At 36.8% G+C, this 27,934-nt stretch overlaps 1 protein-coding gene across 2 annotated transcripts; it reads left to right on the forward strand.

The window, feature by feature from the left end:
* Positions 1–456: 456 nt before the first annotated feature.
* On the forward strand, positions 457–27,657 carry LOC127618322 (serine incorporator 4-like). 2 transcript variants are annotated; one of them, XM_052090700.1, is made up of 12 exons: positions 457–592; positions 11,539–11,706; positions 13,984–14,162; positions 14,571–14,650; positions 16,605–16,698; positions 17,215–17,426; positions 17,592–17,687; positions 23,961–24,087; positions 24,172–24,244; positions 24,914–24,953; positions 25,482–25,629; positions 27,446–27,657. In XM_052090700.1, exons 1-12 carry the CDS (start codon positions 566–568, stop codon positions 27,654–27,656), a joined length of 1,455 nt encoding a protein of 484 aa, XP_051946660.1. In that variant the 5' UTR covers positions 457–565; the 3' UTR covers position 27,657. The 2 variants fall into 2 exon arrangements, with proteins under 2 accessions (XP_051946660.1, XP_051946659.1); XM_052090699.1 differs by lacking the exon at positions 457–592 and adding an exon at positions 6,393–6,722.
* Positions 27,658–27,934: the final 277 nt, after the last annotated feature.

Here is a 27,934-nt window from a genome sequence, read left to right on the forward strand (position 1 = left end):
CAGCCTTCTGTCCACTGTAGCCTAATTTATAAAGTATATATACTGTATATATAAACCGTGAAATGTTGTGATTTATTTCACAATCACAAAGCTGATACCAAATTTGTTCCTATAATGGTGAGCTTTAGAGTTCAGTTCTGAAAATGATCCTGTGTTGCATTTAATTTAAGAACATTTTTATAATGCTACTAAACAACCTTGCTTACAGACAGACAGATGTTGTTTGTGCTGTCTAGGTTCAACACCATTCACCCACCTATTTTTGTACCTTAATAGGTTTACTGGTGGCACATACTTCAACGGTTACTATACGTGAATTTTCACTCCACTTGAGTTTTCCACCTCCTCCTCAACTTCTAATCAGCTTAACAAAAAGGATGCCTTTTCAGAGCACACTCATTGTGTTCCCAGTTGAGCATTTGTAAGAAGTTTGAGGAATGTTAAAAAGGTTTCATAGGAAGCCTTTCCCCATTATTGCCAATCTGTTTATTCTACTCTATGATTGATCTCTGAGAGCCACTGGATTTGGAGATTTCCTCTGACAGCCGGATCAGTGTGAGAAGTGATGTGTTGTCGCTGTTGCTGGGCTCAAGTAAGCTTTCTTGTTCTTGATGATGGTATGATGGTAGCACTATGAGCGCTTAGCATTCAGATATGTAGCATGCGTTTCTTCAGCGGGGCAGTTGTGAATAATTTGTGACTGTCAAATTAGTAAAGAGTAGAAAAAGAGGTCATGTTCGTTGAAATGATCATTATAGGCTATGCACCGGCTTTCTAATGTCTAATATGACCACATTTGTAAGGATCAATTTTGTGATGAGTTTTATTTCTTCACATGTTTTTTCCTGTATGTTTATATTACTCGGACTACTTTCCCTAATTTGTTTAGTTGGAAGTTTGTTTCTCTCTCGCTGAGATTGATGTTTCTCTATGCTTTTATCATGGTATCATCTGTGGATCTTTCCAGAAGATCATGAAATTCTCCATTCTCGGCTGTGATAACTCTTAATATTTCTCTCTGTTTGTCATACAGAAAGGTAATGTAGAGACATCTAAAATGTATATCCTAACAAACACCATATTAATTAAACCTGTGACTATAATACATTTATTGCTCATTACTACAGTTATATGAATGGAAAGGTTCATCCTCATGGAGACCAGACCATTCCTGAATACCTCATAATTTGTCTGTATCTTCGGATAAATGTTTCCCATCACTTCCTCTAAAACCCATTACAAGAACCATAGATCAAATGTTTCTCATGGGGCTGGCCGAGGGATTTGCATTGTATGTCGTCAGCCGTGCTTTTGTCCGAACAGTGTGCTAGTGTCCCTCTCTCACACAAGGCCCCCAATTATAGAGTGAAAAGACCTCTCGTCATTCTGGGTGTTTCACTCTGAGGGAGAGATTAAAAGATCATTGAGTATTCTCTATGTACACTTTAAAAGACTCTAATTGGTTTAGAAAAGTTCATGCCTATGTGATTTAGCTGACCAAGGATTAATGTCCCAAAATATACGACCAGTTCCTAGCATCACATTTGTTGATGCAGATAGTTGTTGATGCAAAAGCATGCTAGTGTGGTACAGAGTTATTTTGATGCCATTCATAGAACAAATATTAGGCCATTAATATTGTAAACATTCATTTTCATGACAACATTTTTTTTTAGACTCTAATGTTTTATCTAAAATGTCATAGATGTTTCCTCATCTGAAAAAATAAGAAACTATTGCCTGTGGAGTAATGTGCTGCTACTCTGGTGGCTGCGTCCCATGGATAGTGTTATGTAACGATATTATGCCTGGCAAGGCTTTGGCCAAACGACTCTTTGGAACAGTCAATACATGTTCATTCCAAACTGTAATAGTACACAAAGTCTACGCTGACAAATGCTTCTGTATAAGCGCAGTTCTGCTTAAGAATCATGTCCTATTTTTAATTTTCCTGCAGGATTTTCAGGGACTGGGTCAATTTATTGTACCAGACCTACCATTATCTCCCAGTGCCAAGCATTAGTTGATTTGAACCTCTTGCAGGTAGCGGTCACAATGTTTGAGTTTTTCTGTCCAAATAGTGCTGTAACACTTTTATTTGCTTTACAAACATTTTTCACTGTCATGTCATGTTTGTTGTCATATTTGGACATGATGCTTAAAGGAATAGTTCACCCAAAAATGAAAATTCTGTCATTATTGACCTTTACTCACCTTGATGTTGTTTTAAACCCCTATGACTTTCCCCTGATCTAATGAAAATTACATGACTGTGGCAATATTTTTTCCAAATGTAATTATGTGGTTCATTACACATATTGCTGCAGTTTCAATGTGAAATGTGCACTGAGGGGTGCTAAATGTTTAAGTTTAATGTTCTCCCTAAATAATGAGGTTTTTAAGGGTAATGCTCTATGGAGTTTTAAATGAACAAAACCTTCATTACTAAGCTAAACTTAACCAATAGTGTCATAAAAAGCAAATATGAGATTATAGATAATTTACCTTAAAAATCAAAATTTTAGTTTTAAATAAACAAAACCGACATCTCTACCTTAAGGCTTCGCCCACATTACTCTGGATACATTTGAAAACTGCGTTTTCATTTTCGAAACTCTCTTTGTTCACACTGCCGTTTTCGAGCATTTTTGACAAGTGTTTTGTTCACACTGATATGTGTGGAAACTCTTAAATCCCCTTATTATGCATGCAAAAAGTGCGGTTCTATGTAGTCTGAAACCCATTTGCCCTCGTGTCGCCAGACAGCAATTCCGAGTAAACTTCCCATTACCTTTGAAAGAATGCAATGTAAAGGTTGTACAAAGTAACATTTATCTTCAACAGTGCTATCAAAGTGAATAACAGGCAAAACAATGCTGTTACAACATGGGCAGCCATCTTGATTGTCTTGTGTTGAATGGATCACATGACTGCGTCATATGACAACAAATACTTCATTGTTTTCAGATATATCCATTTTCCCTGTTCACACTACAACACGAAGATGGCGTTTTCAGATTTATCCACTTGGGAGAGCGTTTTCGAAAAGCTCCTTTGTCACTGGACAAAATGTCTTCGCAGTGTGGACGGAAGGCCGAATCGTAGAGAAAAAGATGCGTTTTTATAAAAGTAGTGTCATAACAACAAATGTGAAGTGAACAAAACAGTCATTCCTATCTTAAACTCTAAACCCGAACCTAGACTTTAGAGTCATATCAATAAATGTGAGACGAAAAACACACTAGCTGAAGCAGATATTTAATTTCGTGGTGCTTCTATGTGACTTTCGGCTCACGTCTTGACACGCGTTCTTTGCTAGACTCATATGGGTGATGTGTCATTCATGAATGATTTGTTCATTTTGAACGAATCTTTAATGTGACTCAGAAGAACAAGAAGTCTCAGAGAGTGACTTGTTCATTTGGTGTTGGCTGCTCATGCGCATTGCGCAACCTCCATTCGTTTGATACGTGAAAACTTCAAATCTTTTGGTCCGAGTTGTTCATTCTTTCGTCACGTGACAAAAGAACAACTAGGACCAGATGACTCGAGAGGTGAACTAATCATTTCTGTTACCTGTATGTGTGCACAGCGTATACGGCTGTCACGTGACAAAAGAATGAACGACTCGGACAAGAAAATTCAATCCAGTGGTGAACTAATCTTTCTGTTTCTCATAATTTGTCATTGGCTGCATTATAATTTTTTCCTTATAGGGACAGTAATCAAAGTTTGCCTAAGTAGATGTGTTGGGGGGATTTGGCTATTGAAAATGTAACATTTTTATTTAATTCTGCTCAAATGAACGAAACGAATTGAAATGGCAGAAAGAGACTCAAAGATCCAAGTCATTCAATTGATCTGATCTTCTCATCATTAATACCCCGGTCTTCCACATTTAAAGTTCAATTCTTTATCAGTTGAGCTACTGCAAGCATTAAAATGTAACATCTTTTAAATCACGTGTTATAGTAAAAATGTCATAAGATTGCTTTGTGTGAGTAACGGAGCATAATATATATTTATGAACTGTTAATCCAATATTTTATTCATGATCTGTGTGAAAGTGAATTAAAATCATAGTGATGAAGCACCTCTAATGTATATATCACCAGATTGCGATACGTACAATGAGTCATGTAAGAGTCATACTGCAAAAATGTAGGTATAGTGACATGATTCTTCCATTGAACACACGAGAAGAAAGTTTGAAGAATGCACTGGTTGTTTTTTCCATGCAGTTAAGAATACATTGCGGGCCCTGGGTAGCTCAGTGAGTTTTGATGCTGACTACCACCCCTTGAGTCATGAGTTCGAATCCAGTGCATGCTGAGTGACTCCAGCCAGGTCTCCTAAGCAACCAAATTGGCCTGGTTGCTAGGGAGGGTAGAGTCATATGGGCTATCCTCCTTGTGGTCACGATTAGTGGTTCTCGCTCTCGGTGGGATGCGTGGTGAGTTGTCCGTGGATGCTGCAGAGAATAGCGTGAAGCCTCCACTCACGCTGTCTCCACGGTAAAACGCTCAACAAGCCCCATGATAAAATGTGCAGATTGACGGTCTCAGAGGCAGAGGCAACTGAGAGTCGTCCTCCGCCACCCTGATTGTGGCGAGTCACTACGCCACAACGAGGACTTAGAGCACATTGGGAATTGGGCATTCCAAATTGGGGAGAAAAGGGGAGGAAAAAAAAGTTATAAATATATGTCCATATCTATCTATCTATCTATCTATCTATCTATCTATCTATATAAATATATATAATAATGACTTGAGAAGCAGAATGAAATAAGATATTAAGTCTTTTTTTTTTTTTTCAAATAGAGTTTTTTCAGCAGTTTTGCAACGATGGATGAGCAACACACACACACAAATACTGTTACAACGTTCGCTAAAGCACTATAACGAAACAACACACACAAACAAACAAACATGTCTGTCAGCAGTGTCTGTCAACAGTCGTGGGCACGGCCTGTACAAAGTGACGTCACTTTGTACAGAATCTGCGAACAGCTTGTTCTGAGACAGTACTTATGGTTAATGGGGATTAAAAAAAAAGTACTGGGTGGATTTTTATCATTATAGGGTAGTTGTGTACACACACTTTCAACACACATTTATGTTCAATACATTTTGCACAATAGGTCCCATTTAATAAAATACTTGTTTGCACTGTAGGGACTGGAGCTTTCTAGCTTCATATAGGAGGTAAAAACACCATAAAACTATCATAAAAGTAGTCTATACGGTTTTTTGTGCTGTAACTAAGACCTCTGAATCCATCTAGTAAGTTTGTTTGAAGAACAGACAGAAAATCAAAGTCGAAATTCACCGGAAAGCTTGACATCCACCCTGGCTCCCCTTGGAATGTTCGTGAGAGTTAATAACAGAAGTGACAAAGAAAGAAAGTCATACAGATTTGGAACAACCTGATAGTGAGTAAACAATGGCAGAAATGTAAATGTTTGGGTGTACTTTTACATAAAGGTGTACATCTGAGAGGCATATTAGAGAGGACTGTTCCTGTATATTACTCTGAATTGATTGGCTGTTTACAGCATATGTGACAGTTTCTAACAGAAGAGGGTTGAGTTCAAGTGGACTTGTGCTTGCCACACCCTGCTGTCTGGATTAGTGTGTCACACTACCGAAGAGAGAAGGTCACCTAGGCTGTCACGAGGACTAAAAACTCCAGGATAATCCCAGCACACATCCTCACATACACACTGACCCAAATATAGAACTACCCAGTGCCTTGCTTATTATCAACTCATAACAATGCCTGTAACACCACAGAGGAATTATACATGATCACTTATAAGATGTTTATCATACCCTTATATTGTGTATTGCCCAGACATAATACTTAAAGTTTGCTCTGATGTGAGTAAGTGCTTGTGCATTTTAAAATGCACCCCTATTCTGCATTCTGTGCAAACTGGGGGCAATGCATTTAAAATAATTTAGGATAGGACCTGTCCCACTATGCATGTGCATTCCTACAAACACCCGCTTCGTTCACCTCTCTCAGCTCTGTTTCTGGGTCACAACATAATGACCAGATTGCATACGTGGCCTATTTAAAGTCAGACAAGTGAGCGATTGCTAAAGTGTCACTTAGCCAGAAAAATAGGATCCAAAAGCATTTCTACCTTGCAAGAGAAATCACAACATAGCAAGTAATTACATTATTTAGCACTAAACCGATTAGGGCCCTGGAGCAATCCTATTGTGCTTGTGGGTGATTGCTCTGTGGCTTGAGTTGGTGCAGTGGAGCGAGGGCCTGGGGGAAGGGAGGGACAGATGGGTTTACACATGGAACCTGCCCTCCTCCTCCTCCCTGTTCTCCGTTGCCTAATCTCCCTGGGTGAGAGGCAACAGGAGGGAGAGCAACTGGGCATCCACCCTTGTTCACACACTCTCTTGGCATCACTCATAGGATATGGGAAGACTGTTTGGAAATTCTCACAGGAGGAACATGAGGGTGTAAAGTTGGAGGTCCGTGGAATAACGCCTGTAGGCTAATGGGAGAAACTAGATAAGATCCATTTAATGTAATCCTGAGGGACCTCCTACGGTTCAAATAGTGTCTTGACATACTTCATAGGACTTTATTTATTTGATTATATTATCTCCAATACTTTTGCTGGAGCCATGTCGACTGCTCAATCTTTACACCGCACTGGTGTCTACAACTATTTCCTGAACATGGTGGCTTATCAGGTGAGACAGAGATGTAGACAGAGAGAGACACATATGTAATGTTAATAAGAGATGTGAGAATGCCATAGGAGGTATTTGGAGATGATGCATATATTTCTCATAGATCTGAGTGTCACTAAAACATACATTTCCTCAGGCTGTGGCCTCTTTTATCAAGTTTTCTTGTTTCTTATACCAGAACCTGATGTATCTAACTAAAACTTAAGAAGTTAATTTTAAGGTGATTGTTATCACAAATAATTTCCAGAATGTTTGTATCTTATGTCCATAAAATGCAATTTTATTTGCTGGCTTTCAGACTTTTGGTTGGGCTTTAAAGGGATAGTTCATCCAAAAATTTAAATCCTCTCTTCTTTTACTCATCCTGATGACATCCCAGATATGTATGACTTTCTTTTTCTGTAGAACACAAATATTTTTAGAAGAATATCTCAGCTCTGTAGGTTCATACAATGCAAGTGTATGGTGACCAAGACTACGAAGCTTCATAAATCTATATACAACAGCATAAAAGTAATCCATAAGACTCCAGTGGTTTAATCCATGTCTTCAGAAACAATATGATAGGGTGTGGGTGAGAAACAGATCAATATGTATGTCCTTTTATTACATAAATCTCCACTTTCACTTTCAAAATGTGAAAGACTGTGAAAGTGAAAGTGAAGATTTATAACTAAAAAAAGGACTTGAATATTGATCTGGATCTTCACATTTCTGGCCACCATTCACCTGCATTTTAAGGACCAGCAGAGGTGAAATATTCTTCTAAAAATCTTTGTTTGTCTTCAGTAGAATAAAGAAAGTCATAGACATCTGGTATGGCATGAGCGTGAATGATGAGATTGTTTTCATTTTTGGTTTAACTAGCCCTTTAAAACAGGAGGGTGTGTAGTGAAAATGAGAGGTTTTGTGAGATTGTAAGGTATTTTTTCTTCACGTAACCAGACAGTCAAACTTTTATTTCTCAAGATTAGCTTTTGAAAGGTTCTGTACAAAATTGGCCTCAATGTGAGTGCAGTTAATAATGAATGACATTGTAACAACCTGAATAGGAAAGTGACAAAGTGATCAAAAAATGTGTCAAAAGTGGAATCGTTTTCAAAGCATCCCACTCATAAATTAAGCAGAACAAATGTATGAGATAATAGACTTTGGGTTAAATACTCTTGTATATAAATATTTTAACGTGTAATATAATTCAGTGTGCCTACAGGTTGTGCTATAGCTTGTTATAAAGCTCTGTGGTCGTCCTTAATTCATGAGCCCCACGTTTCCATTTTATTGAACCAATTAACCCTGCATCCGTGCATTTTCATTTGAATGTTTAACTCAATAAATCAAGTGACTAGTGGTGGAGGACAGTCTGTCTTTTTCACAGAAGAATGAACAGACCCCAGAAAAGAAAAATCCACTATTAGACAATAAAAATGTGTCAGCTTTGTCACATCATTGGTCAGTTAGTGTTGTTTGGTAAGAGAAGGTGCAACTCTTTTTTGAATCAAAGCAAAATGGCATCATGGAAAGGGAAAAGCTTTCTGATAAATCAGTTAAGAGGATGAATGACTCATTCTGTCATTGTCAGCCGTGTATGTCAGTGTCTTTTCATCCTATCCCTTACTGATATCAAACATGTTTTCATTAATTAAAAGCATATTTATTACACTACATACTACAAGTATATATTAAGTGCACAAAATATAATATAGTGATGCAGCATCTGTGAGCTTTTAAACCTTTTTTTGCAGATGAAAAACAACTGATACTTTTGACAGGAGGCAAAACACCCCACAATTTATCTCTAACTTTGAAAGAAAATTGGATGTGTCCTTATATTCCTCTTTTATAGTTTCATAGCTGTGTCCCTATACTTTCTGTCAACACTGTCAGGTATTAGAAGCAATTGTGCTTATACTTTCTTCGTCACAATCATGTCAACTCCAATACAAAAATTGTAAAGAAATAATTTTTTTGATAATTTCCCTCACAAATAGGTCATATTAGTAGCTAAGAACACTAGAAAAAAGGCTTCATATTCAAATTCATAGTATAGTTATTTCGTTTACACAGAATCAGCGCTCAAGAATTTCTGCCTAACTGTAGTGACAATTGAATAGATTGAGCTGACAAATAGTGTGAAACCATTCTGTATTCTTGATTAATTTATATTTAAAGTGAAAACTAGATTTGTCAATAACTATAATACATATTTCACACGTTATTTTTGTACCTGACGGTGTTGACCAATATTAACTGATACAAGGAAAGTTAAGAAAATATGGAAATAGCAGAAGGTTGCACCAGACGTAGATGAATGCCACTGAAAATGTTAAAGATTAACATAATAGATTAAAGGAATATTAAGGGTTCAATATAAATTAAGTTCAATGTACAGTATACAGGCATCATTTTGATTACCACAAAAAATAATTTCGACTCATCCCTCCTTTTCTTAAAAAAAGCAAATATCAAAGTTACAGTTAGGCACTTAATTATAAGAATTATTTACAGTTATGAAGCACTTTTCTAGGCACTCAAATCACTTTACATAGTATATGGGGAATCTCCTCAACCACCACCAGTGTGCAGCATCCACCTGGTGATGTGACACCAGCCATAGTGCACCAGTACGCTGACCACACATCAGCTATTGGTGGAGAGGAGAGAGTAGAGTTATAAAGCCAATTAATGAATGGGGATTATTAGGAGGCCATGTTTGAGAAGGGCCAATTGGGAGAATTTGGCCAGGACACCCCTACTCTTTTCAAGACGTGTCCTGGGATTTTCAATGACCTCAGAGAGTCAGGACCTCAGTTTAAAGTCTCATCCGAAATATGATGCCTTTTAACAGTATAGTGTTGCCATCACTGTACTGGGGCATTAGGATCCACACAGACCACAGGGTGAGCACCCCTACTGGCCTCCCTAATACCTCTTCCAGCAGAACCCTTAGTTTTCCCCAGGAGGTCTCCCATCCAGGTTCTGGCCACCAGGCTCAACCCTGCTTAGCTTTAGTGAGCAACAAGGCAAGAGCTGCAGGGTGACTTACTGTACTGTACAATGGAACTGAATGGGGCCAATTTTTGGATGGATTTAAAGGCAGAAATGTTAAGCTTATAATAATATAAAAGCACTTCTGTTAAAATGTGTGTCTTATTTGAGCCGTTAAGTTGTTTAAATGGATAGTTCACCCAAAAATGAAAACTCTCTCATCATTTACTCACGCCACATGCCATCTCAGATGTGTATGACTTTCTTTGTTCTATTGAACACAAAAGTGACCAAAACTTTTAAGGTTCAATAAGCATATAAAGGCAGCATAAAAGTAATCCATAAGTTTAAATCTATGTCTTCAGAACTGATATGACAGGTATGGGTGAGAAACAGATCAATATTTAAGTTATTTTTACTGTAATTCTCTTCCCTACCCTGTAGGTGGCAATATTCACAAAGAATGCGAATTGCCAAAAACAAAGAAGTGAAAGTTTGAAAGTGAATGTGGAGACTGACTGATAATTTATAGTAAAAAATTACTTAAATATGAATCTGTTTCTCACCCACACCCATTATCTCACTTCTGAAGGTATAGATTTAACCACTTGAGTCACGTGAATTATTTTATGCTGCCATTATGTGCTTGGACCTTCAAGTTCTGGCCACCATTCAATTGCATTGTATGGACCAGCAGAGATCGATATTGTTCTAAAAAAGACTTTGTTTAGCAGAAGAAAGAAAGTCATTCATATCTGGAATGACATGAGGGTGAGTAAACGATTAGCTCATTTTCATTTTTGGGTGAACTATCCCTTTAAATAATTGTTTTTACGGTCACGTTAGGGTTTTAGGGTTTAGTGTTACGTCATCATGGCAACGAAGTTGTAAAATTGGCTGTAACTTTACACAGAAAAGGTTAGTAAGTGATTTTATCACACTAAAATCATGATAACGCACATATTGTTTATGTCTTTTGGCTATAGTTTTAAAACAGTGAGTATTTTATTGTTTAAAGACTGGCCCCATTCACTTCCATTATAAGTGCCTTACTGGAACCTTTCTTTATTAATTGTTTTTCAAAGAAAAGGAGGGACGAGTCGAAATACATTTTTGTGGTAATCAACATTATGCCACTTATGCTGTTGACTGATCTTAACTTGTATTAAACCCGGAATATTCCTTTAATCCAAAGTAATTCCTTTATTTATCAATTTAACAAATGAGGTATTTTTTGATGCAGTTTTTTTCTTCTCCAAAAAGCGATGTCAAATGAAATGTAATGATGAACTCAAATGTTAAAGACTATATTGCAAAAGGCTTAAACATGTTGGAATTTCCATTGGGAATTGCTCAATGGCTGTGCCAAATACTTTGGATGTCCACTCAGTTCACATATAATGAATGACTGTGACTGGATGGATTGAAGTATTATATGTTTCTGAAAGGTCATGTTTTTCATTACAAGCACGTGCTGTAAAATCATTTCAAATCCAGTATACATTCATTAAAAAGATGGACTGTTAATCTGTAGAAATAATTGGGAAAGAGAAATGAGTTTTAGCCCAATCTACTGTGTGTTTCTGTGTTTAGCCGAGGATAAATTATGCTTGGACCTTGTCCAGTCAGCCAGCCCTGATCCATTAGAAAAATCCAGATGCTTTGAGAGATCTAGATTAATCCCAAACCCTCCACCATCATATTCTGAAACTCAGGTGGCCTGCCACTATACCAATCTTAACTATACTATCAAAGACCGCCAAAGACATCAGCTTTAGATATTTTCCATTACCTTTTCATTCACTCAAATTGTCTGTTTTTCTGACAGATATGCTGCTGCTGTGGCCCAGCACCGTGTTCCCTGTGCTGCTCTTTCTGTCCACCCATCAAATCATCATCCAGCACCCGGGTCATGTACACTTTATTCCACATCCTGGCCTGCACTGTCTCTTGTCTCATGCTATCTAAGAATGTGTCAGTGGCAGTGAGGGAAAATGTAAGTTTATGTTTACATTATTTTTGCTTTAAACAGGGTACAGTTTATCCTTTCTACTTTACCTCCTAGCCTATTTTAATGGTTGGGTTATTGCTATAGTATGGTGCCAGAACAAGTTATGATATTTATAATATTTCATTACTAATTACATTTTGAATAGGCTTGTTAAAATCAATAATGACTATTTATAATGTTATGCACTGTTGTAAGCCTATAGTGTAATTTCCTCATGTGGGCTGGAAATAAAAAAAGATTTAAAAAAAAAGATGTGCTAAATCATCAGATTTCAATTATTATTATTTTTTTTATGTTAGTCATGTGTGGTCAAGCGTAACATGTCCACATTGTCATGGGAAGATAAAGGGAAAATTCATGTAATTTATACATTTCAATATATTTAAGTTAAAGGAATATTCTGGGTTACATAAAAGTTAAGCTCAATTGAGAGCATTTTGTGGCATAATGTTGATTAAAACTCAAATTATTTCGACTTGTTTCTCCTTTTCTTAAAAATAAATAAATAAATAAATAAATAAATGCAGAAATCTGGGTTCCAGTGAGGCACTTACAATGGAAGTGAATGGGGGCCAAATGTTAAAATACTCACTGTTTTAAAAGTATAGCCACAAGACATAAACAATATGCATGTTAACATGATTTTAGTGTGATAAAATTATTACTAATCTTTTCTGTGTAAAGTTATAGCCAAATTTACAACTTCGTTGCCATGAAGACCTAGTCCTGTAAACCCTGTAATTCCAGTAATTAAGTGGTTCCCTGCAAAAATTATGATTTAAACAACTTATCAGCTCAAATAATACATGAGTTTTAACACACGAATTACTGTAAGAGCTTTTATAAAATTATAAGCAACACATTTCTGCCTTTAAGCTTTCAAAAATTGGCCCCATTCACTCCCATTGTAAGTGCCTCAATGTATCCTTCATATTTATTTTTCTACTTTTTAAGAAAATAAAGTGATTTTTTGTGGTAATCAACATTATGCCATAAATGCTGTTGATTGAGCTTAACTTGCATTGAACCTGGAATATTCCTAGAACAGAAATAAAATGGCTTGTTTTGTTTGTTCCTAATCTGTAAGTAGCTTTAAATGTGTCTTCTAAGACTAAATGTATATAAAATCATCAGCATAAGTTTACAAGTATGTTAGCAAGATATCATTCATAGACAGTTTAGTGTCTGAATGTCCACCCTGTTATTGTCCACCCTGACCCTGCCTAATTAACAGCATGGACATCTTTTTTAAAGGTATAGTTTATAGAAACACTGTATAGTTTCAAAAATGAAAATTCTCTCATCATTGACTCACTCTCATGCCATCCCAGATGTGGATGTATTTCTTTGTTCTGCAGAACATATATGAAGATTTTTAAAAGAATGTCTCAGCTCTGTAGTTCCATACAATGGAAGTGGGTGGTGACCAGAACTTTCAAGCTCCAAAAGCACATAAAGACAGCATAAACGTAATCCATAAGACTCATGTGGTTTAATCTGTCTTCAGAAGTGATATGATAGATGTAGGTGAGAAACAGATCAATATTTAAGATTTTTTTTTACCATAAATTCTCCTCCTTGCCCAGTAGGTGGTGATATGAATGAAGAATGCAAATCACAAAAAAAAAAAAAAAAAAAAAAAGAGAATGTAAAATTGAAAGTGGAGATTTATAGTAAAAAACTACTTAAATATTGATCTGTTTGTCACCCACACCTATCAGATATTTCTGAAGACATGGATTAAAACACTGGAGTCGTGTGGATTACTTTTATGTTGCCTTTATGTGCTTTTTGGAGCTTCAAAGTTTTGGTCACCATTCACTTGCATTTGTATGGACCAACAGAGCTGAAATATTCTTCTAAAAATCTTTGTTTGTGATCATCAGAAGAAAGAAAGTCATACACATCTGGTATGGCATGAGAGTGAGTAAATGATGATAATGTTTATTTTTTTGGTGAAATAACCCTTATTTAGTCATTTAGCTTGAGCTGGATGACTTATAAAATCTCTAACATGTCCCTATTATGATAATAATAAAAGTAAAGTATGTTTAATTTTTCAAAAGGTTTAAAGCCAAAAAAGGCACAGAATCATAGGATTGACCCTGCTGTAAACAGCCAAAAAACTATGCTTCATTTGAATCAAGTTGCATCCAATCAAATCTGTGCTAATCTGCTTGTGAGGAAACATGCCAGAATAGTCTGTCTGTGCCCTGCAGAAATGTTCTGGCACAGAATAGCAGACCTCTTTCTCTTCCTCAGGTGTCTTTTTTTAATGTGGTGTGTGATGAGGCTCATGGTGGTGGGGACTGTCAGATGTTGGTGGGGTACTCTGCAGTCTACAGGGTGTGCTTCGGCACAGCTTGTTTCTATTTGATGATGGCCATCTTCCTTATTGATGTGAAGTCCAGTCAGGATTTCCGAGCCCTCATCCACAACGGGTCAGTGAGTGTATTATTCCCTCTGTGGTAATGCTGCACTTGTCCGCACTCCGTATAAATGTGCATCGTGCAAGTCTTTAAAATCTGTGCTAAACTTGGTAGTTGAAAACTATTTGGATTGATTTGGATTGCTTTAGGGATTAACTACTAAATGGCTGTTGCTGAGACAATAGGTTGTTAACTTCTTCAGTGGAAGAACATCAGCCAGAGCAATGGAGGATCGGCCTAGATAAGAGTGCTCATATGGAACTAACTATAACTGCTACTCATAACATATTGATTTCAAATACAAGTTACGCTGACACATGTTGGATCATCTAACTGTTTACTTTTTATTGTTAAACAGGTTCATTAAGTAACTTAATACAGATATATTAACACACATATATTTTTCTCATCCGCACTCAGGTTCTGGTTTTTGAAGTTCATCATTTTGCTTGGAATGATTGCTGCTGCCTTTTTTATCCCTACAGAATCCTTTTTGCATGGTGAGCTAAACACCTCTTTTATTAGAAAAACACCTCAGTTTTTCTGATCACTAATGTGGGGGCGAATGCATATTTATTAAAACATTGTGATTTGTAGTCTGAATATAAATTGCTACGATTTTGATTATAGCTCTTAAGGTACAGTCACATTTACCTTCGCACGGTGTACACAGTCATCTGAAATCCGTGCGACCGTGAATTTCGCTCCATGGCTTCCGGTGGCGAATATTCCCTCGCTGATTTCGTGTGGAGTTCAAGTTTGGTTAATTTAGTCTGCGTCCAAAACCCGGATAATATTGTCTTTCAAACGTGCTCAATGTTCGTCTACGCAACATTTGCCTGCGGAATTTTGCCATGTAAAGGTTAATGTGACTGCGCCTTTAAAAGGTTAGTTCACCAAAACAATGCTAATTATTTTGTCATTACTCACCTTGATGTTGTTCCAAACCGATATGACTTTCTCTTTTCCGTAGAACTAAAAAAAAGTCAAACGAGTTTGCTACATGAGTGTGAGTAAATGGTGACAGAATTTAGAATTTCAGGTGATCTATCCGTTTTAAGGAATATTCCAGGCTCAATCAATCAACAGTATTTGTGGCACAATGTTGATTACCATGTAATTATAATTTCGACTCGTCCCTTGTTTATTCGTCCCTTTTTTATTAATCTCATTTACAATAGGGCACTTACAATGGAAGTGAAAGTCCACATTTTAAAATACACTGGGTTTCAAAAGTATTGCCAAATTTACAATTAGTTGCCATGACGACGTAACACTGTAAACTCTGTAAACACTGTTATTTAGTGGTCCTCTGAAAAAACAATAATTCAAACAACATTACATCTCAAATAATAGGTTTTAACAGAAGAATAATTTTAAGTGCTTTTGTACATTATAAGCTTCACATTTCTGCCTTTAACACTTCTATAGTATTGAAAGATAGCACCTTTCTTTGGTATTTGCGGTCATTTTTGACCGGAAGGTCAGATGTGTAACCCCTTGTTTTTTTTTATGATGATGATGATGATGATACAATTTCTTCTTCCCTGAATTAAGAACAATACAATTATGCATTTCTTTTGAGATGTTATGCTATTTTGATCTTATTTACATGTAAATTTCTATATTTTACCAATAATTTAAGCAAATATCAACCCTTCTGTATGTTAAAACAGGAAGTAAATATGAGAATGTGACAAAAATCGGAGGCAGATTGCTGGAATCTGGTTAATAAAATATAAATAACAAGACTTGAAAACCATGTCATGCCCGTAACAACCGCAGCAGATGGCTGTAGCCACCTAATGTGCAGTCTGAAGGCTTGTTGAAACATAATTTGATATTTTATCACAAGATATGCTTTTGGATATATATTATGACATTATCAAACTATTATTTGTCAAAGTTATAGCATTTTAAAATTTGAATTGTACGTTTTTGCAGTTTATGTGATTATGCTTGCAATCAAACTCGACCATGGTGTTACAGAGAGATGACATAGAATACAGAGCTCGAGTTGAAGCTGCTTCATCGAGCCCCTCCTCTGTGGACAGCAAGCCAAATAAGTTTAACTTAAAAGCTTAAAGATTATATGAGCAAACAAACTCGTGAACATTCTAAGTGTCTCACTGTAACCTAATTTGTTTTTTTGAACAAAAATGCTTAACGCTTTTTTTCTGGTAATCAACATTATGCTACAAATGAACTTGTAATGAACCTGGAACGTTCCTTTACAGTCTGGATCATATAAATTGCTCTTCTCACTCAAATCCACCAGATGGCACTACTGACACATTGAGTATTTTTCACACGGCACAAAACAGTAGTATTTAATTTCAGTGATGCTGCATTTCACTTGAGATGCTAAATCTCGTTCCTGGATTCTGTGTGCAGAGATACTTTAGTGCAAGCTTTTAACTTGTTTCCTCCTCTTTCCAATCTTACTCCATGTAGCCTGGCATTATGTAGGAGTGGTGGGAGGTTTTTCTTTCATCCTCATTCAGCTCACTCTCATCACTGCTTTCGCTCACACCTGGAATAAGAACTGGTGAGTGAAGGAATTGGGTTCACGCAGACAGTACATTCTAACTCATGGGTACATCCACCATGTTGTAGTCTCTGACCATGACCCATTACCACACTGTGAAGAACCAACACCACATGTGGTTCATGTCTGAGTCATATCTTGCTCTGGAATGCTAAAACATCACCCTCTAAAGTTTGAATTCTAGATGATCTCTGCCCCTCACTTCCTTCCTGCTTCTCTCTCTAGTATCTGACTTATTCATGCACACACACGCACGCACGCACACACATTCAAACTGCTCATACTCACCATCTGACATTCAGCTTTCCCCCAGATGTTTGTGGAGTCATTTTTGAGGCATCATTGCATTGCTTAACACATTGGACATAACAGGATTTCCTGTGCAACACATTACTGCCTCTTAGAGAATGGAAGTCATCCAAGAAAAACATACAGTAGTGTGTGAATGCTCGGTTTAGGTTTACACCCGAGGCAACAATGATCTCACCTCATCTCTGTCTTGCCTCTCATTCCCAGGTTAACTGGTGCAGCTGAGAATAAGAGGTGGTATGTGGCAGTCATGTGTGCTACTCTCTTTTTCTACACCATTGCCACCATGGCCTTCACTTTCATGTACAAATACTACACTCACCCAGCAGGATGCCACCTGAATAAAGCCCTGCTATGGACAAACCTGGCCCTCTGCTCCATCATGTCTTTTATTGCAGTCACACCCTGTGTGCAGCAAAGTTAGTGCTGTATTTTTCTTTTAGCTATAAAATTGTAAATGAGATATAATCATATCAAGAAAAGGATCAGTGTTACAAGCTTAAACAATTACAAGTCAAAAAGTTGAACTAAAGCAAGTATAATAAGTCATTTATGCTGACAGTTGGTTTTGCTCTCCCTTTTAGAGCAGCCCCGCTCAGGACTCCTGCAGGCTTCCATCATTAGCTGCTACGTCATGTACCTGACCTTCTCTGCCCTTTCCAGCCGCCCACCAGAGAAAGGTAACCAGGAAAGATTGTTTATCCCATGCAGAACTGTGTCAGATCTAATGATATGAAAACTATAAAAAAATATATAGTGAGCAGGTTTCTTGATGTTGTTCTTAAAGGTGAACTGTAATTTCTGCATCAAAAATTTAGCAAAAGTAGGCAACAAACAGTCCTATACCAAACTCACTGTTGCTATTTCTCACCAATGTTGTTATCGGGCTGGTCGGTGTGCTCAAACAAATAGAGCAATGTTTTGATAGAGCCACAGTGTAGGAAATACACCTATGAATGGCTTTTATAATTGTCTCTGCATACAGTGTTAAACTCTACAATGAAATTAATGATGGAAATGTTTGTTGACGAGGGATATTTTATTTTAATAAAAAATAACTTCTATGAAAAAAGATGAATCATGATGAGAATCAAATGATTACAATTAAAGTGTACTGCTGATGAAAATATGATGAGAAAAAAATAATACTGGAAGACATTTACAAGTCTCTAATGATTTTTTCTTTCTTTTAATATGTATATATATATATATATATATATATATATATATATATATATATATATATATATATATACACTCACCTAAAGGATTATTAGGAACACCATACTAATACTGTGTTTGACCCCTTTCAGCCTTCAGAACTGCCTTAATTCTACGTGGCATTGATTCAACAAGGTGCTGAAAGCATTCTTTAGAAATGTTGGCCCATATTGATAGGATAGCATCTTGCAGTTGATGGAGATTTGTGGGATGCACATCCAGGGCACGAAGCTCCCGTTCCACCACATCCCAAAGATGCTCTATTGGGTTGAGATCTGGTGACTGTGGGGGCCATTTTAGTACAGTGAACTCATTGTCATGTTCAAGAAACCAATTTGAAATGATTCGAGCTTTGTGACATGGTGCATTATCCTGCTGGAAGTAGCCATCAGAGGATGGGTACATGGTGGCCATAAAGGGATGGACATGGTCAGAAACAATGCTCAGGTAGGCCGTGGCATTTAAACAATGCCCAATTGGCACTAAGGGGCCTAAAGTGTGCCAAGAAAACATCCCCCACACCATTACACCACCAGCACCAGCCTGCACAGTGGTAACAAGGCATGATGGATCCATGTTCTCATTCTGTTTACGCCAAATTCTGACTCTACCATCTGAATGTCTCAACAGAAATCGAGACTCATCAGACCAGGCAACATTTTTCCAGTCTTCAACTGTCCAATTTTGGTGAGCTCTTGCTAATTGTAGCCTCTTTTTCCTATTTGTAGTGGAGATGAGTGGTACCCGGTGGGGTCTTCTGCTGTTGTAGCCCATCCGCCTCAAGGTTGTGCGTGTTGTGGCTTCACAAATGCTTTACTGCATACCTCGGTTGTAATGAGTGGTTATTTCAGGCAAAGTTGCTCTTCTATCAGCTTGAATCAGTCGGCCCATTCTCCAACAAGGCATTTTCGCCCACAGGTCTGCCGCATACTGGATGTTTTTCCCTTTTCACACCATTCTTTGTAAACCCTAGAAATGGTTGTGCGTGAAAGTCCCAGTAACTGAGCAGATTGTGAAATACTCAGACCGGCCCGTCTGGCACCAACAACCATGCCACGCTCAAAATTGCTTAAATCACCTTTCTTTCCCATTCTGACATTCAGTTTGGAGTTCAGGAGATTGTCTTGACCAGGACCACACCCCTAAATGCATTGAAGCAACTGCCATGTGATTGGTTGATTAGATAATTGCATTAATGAGAAATTGAACAGGTGTTTCTAATAATCCTTTAGGTGAGTGTATGTATATATATATATATATATTATGTACATTTAGAAAGAATTGATTCAAATAATCTGTTCATAGTATGTTGGAGATTTTCCTGCTTCAAAAATGGGTTCATTATCTCTATGAAGGTAAAATAGTGCCTAAATGATTTGTAAGCGCAGTGTAAGATTTGTGAAAACGTAAATCAAATTACAAGTGTAAAAATAGATGCACGCGCCCCAAACATTTTGTAAAGGTGTAAGTCAAGTTTCACCATGTAGAATCAGTCTGTATGTGTAAAATAAACTACGGCAAATGTGAAATGATTTTTGTTTGTGGCATTAATATTTTCAAAAAATAATCTGATATACACGGTTTCATTTTCCCTTTTGTTGCGCTCACACTTTAGGCACAAATTTCTGTTTTGCAAGCATGTGGGGGAAAATTGTAATTAAAAGTAAATACAATTTAAATAATGAACAGCAACAAGAGGAAACATCTGAACACCAAATTGAGAATCATATTTATATTAATAAAGTGTCAGCTCAACTATACTCTCACAATAAAAGGTGTATGTATTCATATGTCAGTTGAATATTTAAGAGAGGAGAGATACCCAGAGGAATGACACTGAGCCATATGAAGAAGAAACAGTCTTTAAACTTTTACTTTTAAACCAATCAGGTCAGAGTAAACTGGTCAAGGTTGACCTGCCTTCCCCCTCATGCTTGCAAAACACATTTCAGTGACAAATTTGTGCCAAAAGTGTGAGCACAACAAAAGGGAAAACGGAGCATGTTTAGGTGCAAAAACAGTGCCAAAAATGTGTAAGCGTGAAAAAAGTCAGAAGAATACAGACCACATTTACTTTGTGTCAGTATGAAATTAGAGATTCACAATGCATGAATTATGCGTTGCAAAGCATTAAAGTATTGCTTATCATTTATTTCTTAAGCTTGCAACTTGATTTACACCTTTACAAAACGTTCTGTGTGCTTTAACAAATCTCACTTTAAATCAAAATTTCATGATTGAAATAAAACAATTGTGCAGCCTAAAAATAGGCCTATTATGCTACATACGGCATACTACTTCGAGACAGAAGAAAGCATTTTAACATTGAATAAATGTTTCATGTTTCCCTTTGTAACATGACATGAGAGTTTACTATGTAAACTTATTTATGGTATTTGTTTAATGTTGCATTTTTTCTGGGTGAGACGCACACCTGAACTTGAAAGTAAAGATATGACCAATCACAGGGCTTGAATTTACATATAAACTCCCTCAACAGTTAGAACGAGCTCCTTATACATGATCTCTGACTTAATTATCCAAGATAGACAACCGGTCAGGCTAACCGAGTTATTTTAAAGGAATAGTTCACCCAAAAATGAAAAATCACACATTATTCTCTTACCCTGATTCCATCCCCGATGTGTATGACTTTCTTTCGTCAGCAGAACAAAAATGAAGGTTTTTAGAAGAATTTCTCGCCTCTTTTTGTACACACAATGCAAGTGAATGGGTGCCAAAAAATGTTAAGCTCCAAAAATCCCATAAGTCAGTAATCCATACGACTCCAGTGGTTAAATCAATGTGGTGAGAAACATATAAATATTTAAGTAAATAACTATTTTAGTCAATCTCCACTTTAACTTTCACATTCTTCTTCTTGTGTTTTTGTGGATGCCCATTCTTCATGCATATGACCCCTACTGGGCAGAAAGAAGAATTTCTAGCAAAAACGGACTTGAATAATGATCTGTTTCTCACCCACGCCCAGGGGCAAACTGGGACTAAAAAATGGACCTGGACTTTCTGGCCCAGAGTGGCCCACCAAACCCGGCCCGCGACACACCACACCATAACACACTGGCTCACATTTTTGTAAAAAAAAAAAATTTAATAAAAGGGGCCCCACAGTGCAAAAATGGTCATAACTTTCAAACGTATAAAACCACAGTAAATGTGATGAGTGATTTTTTTAGAGAAAGCTCTAAAATAAGCAATTGATAGCACAAAGTGTGTGCTATATAGGAAAGTGTGTGTTTTAGGTGCTGAGACAAGTCAGCATAAAGATCTTAATAACCTTTCAACTTCCTTCTAGAAGTGCAAATAAACTAGTCTTAGTCAATATGAGGTTGTGGAAACAACATATAGAATAATAATATATTGCATATGTATATATAGCTATACAAGATCATATATCATACAACAATGTTGTTTCAGTTAATTTGATGAAGAAAGTGTCACACAGCAGGACACTGATGACAATGCTTAATATTTCATGTCAATTATTCACATAAATATGTATAAATGTTTATTTGAAAACATTTTAATAAATGAAAACAAAGTTGGCCAGAATAGTTACATATTATAAATATAAACTAATATAAATATATGTAAAACAAAATAAGCATACATCTTAAAGTGTGGAACTTTGCCGATTAATTGCTCATATTTTCCCTCTATGTGAGTTTGTTATGTATTTATATCTGCAGTGTTTTAATTCCTTCCCAAGATTATTCTTGAGGAAAAGTGAAAGCACAATACTTTGACAAGTACTGTTTTTACCAGCCTTTAAAGTAAGCCTAAAATAGCCACAAAGTAATATTTTTCATGACTTATTTTCCACATTTTTATTACTCAGCAAGCCGCGCTTTCACTCCCTGCATTATGAATAAATTATGCAAATGACTATGTACTGCTCATAGATTGACTGTTTGCTGATTTTATATATGCTGCTGTTAGTGTACTTGTTGTAACTTGCAGTTATTTGTCTCATCACCATTTTTGCGATTTGTATGTCAAATAATCAGGTCCAGGCGAGGTACGAAATTAATGTGCATTAAAAGAAAGATGCTGCAATGTGGAAGTAATTTTAAATAAAAGTAATTTAAGTTTTTCTAAATAAAAGTCATTATATTGGCTTTACATTACATATTTTTTAGAATATTCACTCTGTAATGGGAGTCCGCGTGGGCATGTTGGAGCCTAGGGTGGCTGCCTATATTGCCTGTAGGACGGGCCTGTACTTGCCCAGCAATGGGCTGGCACAAATTACCCAGCGTCCCACCAGGAAAACGCCTGGTGCTCCAGACGGCCAGTCCGTACCGTCCCACACCTATCATATCTCTTCTGAAGATATGGATTTAACCACTGGAGTCATATGGATTACTTTATTGTGCCTTTATGTGCTTTTTGAAGCATCAACATTTTGGCACCCATTCACTTGCATTGTGAGGACATTCAGAGCTGAGATATTCTTATAAAAATCTTAATTCGTGTTCAGCAGAAGAGAGAAAGTCATACACATCTGGGATGGCATGAGGGGGAGAAAATGATGAGATCATTTTATTTTTGGGTGAATTATCCCTTTAACAAGCAAATGCTTTTTAGTTACTTCATTTCCTCTCACTAGAAGTGTAAAGTATTTACGAATAGAGAGCATATAAAGAAACGTCAACGTGATCCTCACTCGATCAATAACCTCGGGGAAGGTCTGAGTGCAGTGGTGCATGAAACCCTGAACTGATTTATCCCTCAGCAATGTTAATCAAACTGGCTTCAGTGGAGCTTGCAAAACTCTTCGATGGCTTTATAGTCTCATCTCGCATAATTTCATCCACTGGTGCTGGATGAATGGTGCATGCTCAGCATATGACAGGGATGAATGAGAATTCCAGAAAGAGTTCATATGAAAGCTCTCAAGCATACAACACAGATGCAGTTGAGGGTGTTCACATGGGCATTTGAAATACAGATGTTTTAGTCTGATGGTGAACATCAGAGAGGAGATGAATAACAGGAGTTGTTTCGAGTCAGGATTCCTGAACAATTATTGCATTTCAAGGGTATTGATCAAGAATGATTTCCAGTACATTTTACCTTTGAAACGTCACATGAAGGGTAATATGCAGTTCATAGTGGAGATAGTGTAGGATGTCACCCTCATCATTAAGACCCACCGCCATGATCCCTTAATGCCGCTGTGTTAATATATGTGTGTGCGTTTGTCTGTTTGTTGTGTCCTGTCTTGTTCCCTAACTATCAGCGGCTGTTCAGCCTCTGTCTGCTGCATGACTTCATCATAAAGGACTGCAGTGCACCCTGAGGCTTGCTGAGAATTTAATCCCATCTCAGTGGAATTCCTTTAAAGTCACAACACACATTAGCAGCAGACAGTATAAAACCAGAAACCCACCAGCAGTGGCCCACTGGCTTGACTACATCGAGAGTGTAAATTCAAACTCGTTGCACATTTAATGAACCATTTTTTTTGTGTGTTTGCTTTTAATGCAACACTTATTTTTAAGGAATTTGCAAGACTGGAGAACATGATTCTGAAACACCCAAAAATGTCTTTGTGTGTGTCTGTTGATGTCTTTATAGGCTATAGTCTGGGGAAATTGTTCATTGCTCTGGTTAAGTTTTGTTCAAACTTAATCCATATGAGGGCCAAATGTAAATGTGTAATATAAGAAACACCCATTCTTTCTTTCTGTTTTTGTGTGTGCTTTTAGTGGAGTATCAGGGGGTCAACATGACAGTGTGCTACCCCAAAGTCAGCAGGGATGAGATCCAAAATGAAGGCAATGCTGTGGCAGTTATTGGTGCTGCAATCATGTACTGCTGCGTTCTCTTTGCATGGTAGGAACCCTATATTTTAGCTCATGGGGGAAAGTATTGAATTGGATGTTAATAAAATATCTAACTGCTCTCTCTTTCTCTCAGTAATGAGGCCTCATACTTAGCTGAGGTCTTTGGGCCTTTCTGGATGATAAAGGTTTACCGTTATGAGTTCCAGGTATGTGTCTTTCTGAATCTCTCTTTGATCATGTGAGGCAGGAAAATGCCTTTTTGGGATAAATGTAGTGATTGTGAAGGTTATCTGACATGAATAGGACATGAATGAGCTCTTTCACTCTTAAAGGAATAGTTCACCCAGAAAAGATAATTCTCTCATTATGTGCACTCCCTTGTGCTGTCTCAAACTCGTATGATTTATCTTTCCTCTGTGGAAAAGAAACAAAGATAGTTTCATAGATGTATGATATTTTTATATCCATTCAATACAAGTCAATGGGGTTAAAAATGTTTAAACTCTTAATGTTTAATATTTGTTTTATTTTTCACCCAAAACTGATCGTATTGCTTCAGAAGACATTAATTAAACCACTTGAGTCGTTTGGATTACATTTATGCTGCCTTTATGTCCTTTTTTTGGAGCTTGAGCGCTTTGGACCTCATTGACTTTCTGTGTATGGATATATCTTCATTTTTGTTCTGCAGAAGAAAGAAAGTCATACAAGTTTGAGAAAGCATTAGGGTACGTAAATGAGATAATTATAATGTTTGGGTGAACTGTCCCTTTAAATTCTAGAAACAATGCCAAATTTTATGTAAATATTTAGTTGTTTTTTAATTAATGTCTTATTTCTTTGACAACCTCTCTCTCTCTCTCTCTCTAAAACAGAAAGCCTCCTGTTGTTTCTGCTGGCCAGAGGAAGAAGTTGGTGAGAACAATATCACAAGTTCCAATTTACACTACCGTTCAAAAGTTTTGAAACACTTACCTGAAATAATTCTCATGATCTTAAAAATCTTTTGATCTGAAGGTGTATGCTTAAATGTTTGAAATTGGTTTTGTAGACAAAAATATAATTGTGCCACAATATTAATTTATTTCATTATAAAACTAAAATTTTATAAAAATAAAAATGGATGACTTGGACCAGATAATAAAGAAAAGCAGCCACTAAATGCCCAACATAGATGGAAACTCCTTCAATACTGTTTAAAAGCATCCCAGGTTTGATTTATTTGGGATTTTGTTTAGTCACAAAATTAATTTATCACATAATTCCCATATTTCCATTTACGTTATTCCATAGTTTTGATGACTTTACTATTATTCTAAAATGTGAAAGAATTAAAAAATAAAAAATGACTAAACTTCTGAATGGTAGTGTACATTTCATAAACATATTAGTCTTTAATTACAATTGAGATATAAGGTCTTAACATGGTTTCTCTTTTGCCAGAGGAGGAGTTTGTCATTGACGAGAACAAAGGCTGTCAGAAGGTCATCCACAATGAGAGCCAACGTGTTGCCTACAGCTACTTCTTCTTCCATTTCGTCTTCTTTCTGGCCTCCCTCTACGTAATGATGACCCTCACTAATTGGTTTAGGTTAGTTGTTAAAGACTTCTTCGGAGCTGCTCTGGATTAGGGAGGTCATAGTAGAAAGCACTAGAATGACAATAAACTTTAGTGCATGCAAGTCTTCATGTTTAGACTTTTTTATACATGTACACACATGCAGACACACTGATGTCTAAATGGAGATTTCCTATTGACTTGTATTGTTCTTAAATGAGACTAATTATAGACTAAGCCAAAAATACAATTTTCTGCAGTTTTAGAACACAGAATTACTTCTACTAATTTTTTTTGTTTTTTAACAGATTATTTAGTCTCTTTATGAACATTATTCCTTTTGAAGATGTCAAAATTTATTTATTTATTTTTTTTTTTTAAGTTTTTTATTTTTTATTTAGCTAACTTCTGGGGGAATATGTCAGCAATTTTGTAGCCAGAAATATAGGTTTCACATGCACACAAATACATGTACTGCAATGGCAAGAAAAATAATGTGAACTCTTTGGAATTACCCGCATTTACTGTATGTATAAATTTTTCTTTAAATCTGGTTTGATCTTCATCCAAGTTCCAATAATGAACAAACACAATCTGTTTTAACTTATAACACACAAATTATTGTACTGTTCTTGTACAGACTGAATATATCATTCAAACATTCAGTGTAGGTTGGTTTGGATAATGATGACAACAAAAGCTAATTAGAGACAGGATTTGGCAAACCTGGCATCCAATTAATGAAATGAGATTGTAGGTGTGGGTTCGAGCTACTTTGACTAATAAAAAGCACTCAAACATTTTGAGTTTGCTATTCACAAGAAGCATCTGCTGACGTGCAAAAAAGAGATCTCAGAAGGCCTATGATCAAGAATTTTTGCTTTGCATAAAGCTGGAAATGGTTCAAAGGTTATCTCAAAGAGTTTAGATATGAATCTGTCCACAGTTAGAAAAATTGTCTATAAATATATTAAATACTGTGGATACTCTCACTAGAAGTGGCCGTTCAGTCAAGATGACTCATAGGGCACACCGCAGAATGCATAATGAGGTATAAAAGAACCCTAGAAAGACAGCTGAAGACTTGCAGGGATCATTGGAACTGGTAAACATCTCTGTTCATGAGTGTACTATATGTAAAACATTAAATAGGCATGGTGTCCATGGCAGGACACCACGAAGGAAGCAGCTGTTTTCCAACAAAAACATTAATGGGTGCCTGAAGTTTGCCAAAGACCAAAAGGTATCAAGGGGGTCTTTTACCCCACACTTAGTGGTAAAAGCCCCCACACATGGGGTAAAGGTCTCCCAGGGGGTTTATAGTGAGATAATGTAGATATATGGCAAAATAGTTATAGTGGATAATTGGTCCATTTATGCAAATACTTTTGAGACAGCAATATGTTTTTTGAGAATCAAATAGAGATAATGCTTATTCTAAATAAACCCTTCAGAAAACGGTTAACCATTTTCTGTTCATTTCAATCACATGTGATATTTCATAACATCTCAAGTATTTTATGAAGAAATTAATCTCCATTGCAATTGGATCAGTCAATGTGAGCCCACTTTGATTTTTTTTTAAATTGCCTAAAAATCAACATTTAGACATTGCATGCAATAACCTCATGGATCAGGACAATTTTGCAGTGCACAGTGACAAACAGGTGTTAAGGAAAGTGCTGTGTTAGTTTTTATTCCTGTTTAACCTTTTGGAAGAAAATAAAATCAAAAGTGACTTTTACCCCGTGGGGCCTTTAGCCCCGTTGTACATATGCAATGTAATATGAAAGTGAAAAAGTCTCAAATCTGGTACACTTTTAATAATTACATATTCTGTCTCCCCCAGCTATGAGACTGCTGTGCTAGAGACCACCTTCACCCATGGGAGTTACTCCACATTCTGGGTCAAACTGTCCTCTTGCTGGGCATGTGTAGTTCTCTATCTGTGGCTCCTCTTGGGACCTCTGTGCCACTGCCAGTCTGATCACAAACGACCTCGCCGTGCCCGAATCAAGAGACGGGCCGCCTCCCAGTGCCACGTTAGTGTTAGTGTATGAATGACACTAACCTGAGTGTTCAACAGTGTAACTGACAGTGGGGATGTGCACAGGTTACTGGACATTTCCACCTCAACGTGTCAAACTCCAGAACTCCTAAATCTGAGGAGAGGACTTCATTAAATGAACATGATGCTCATGTAGATCCAATTAGGATTTAAAACACCAGCACTGTGAATGCAATTCAACATGGGCACTGTGTTTAAGACTGCATAGGCAAATTCCTTTGGGGATGTGCTGAAATTGCCAAAAGGAAAATGAATATATTAGGAATATAA

This window comes from Xyrauchen texanus, chromosome 2, assembly GCF_025860055.1.
Source record: "Xyrauchen texanus isolate HMW12.3.18 chromosome 2, RBS_HiC_50CHRs, whole genome shotgun sequence".
Lineage (NCBI taxonomy): Eukaryota > Metazoa > Chordata > Actinopteri > Cypriniformes > Catostomidae > Xyrauchen > Xyrauchen texanus.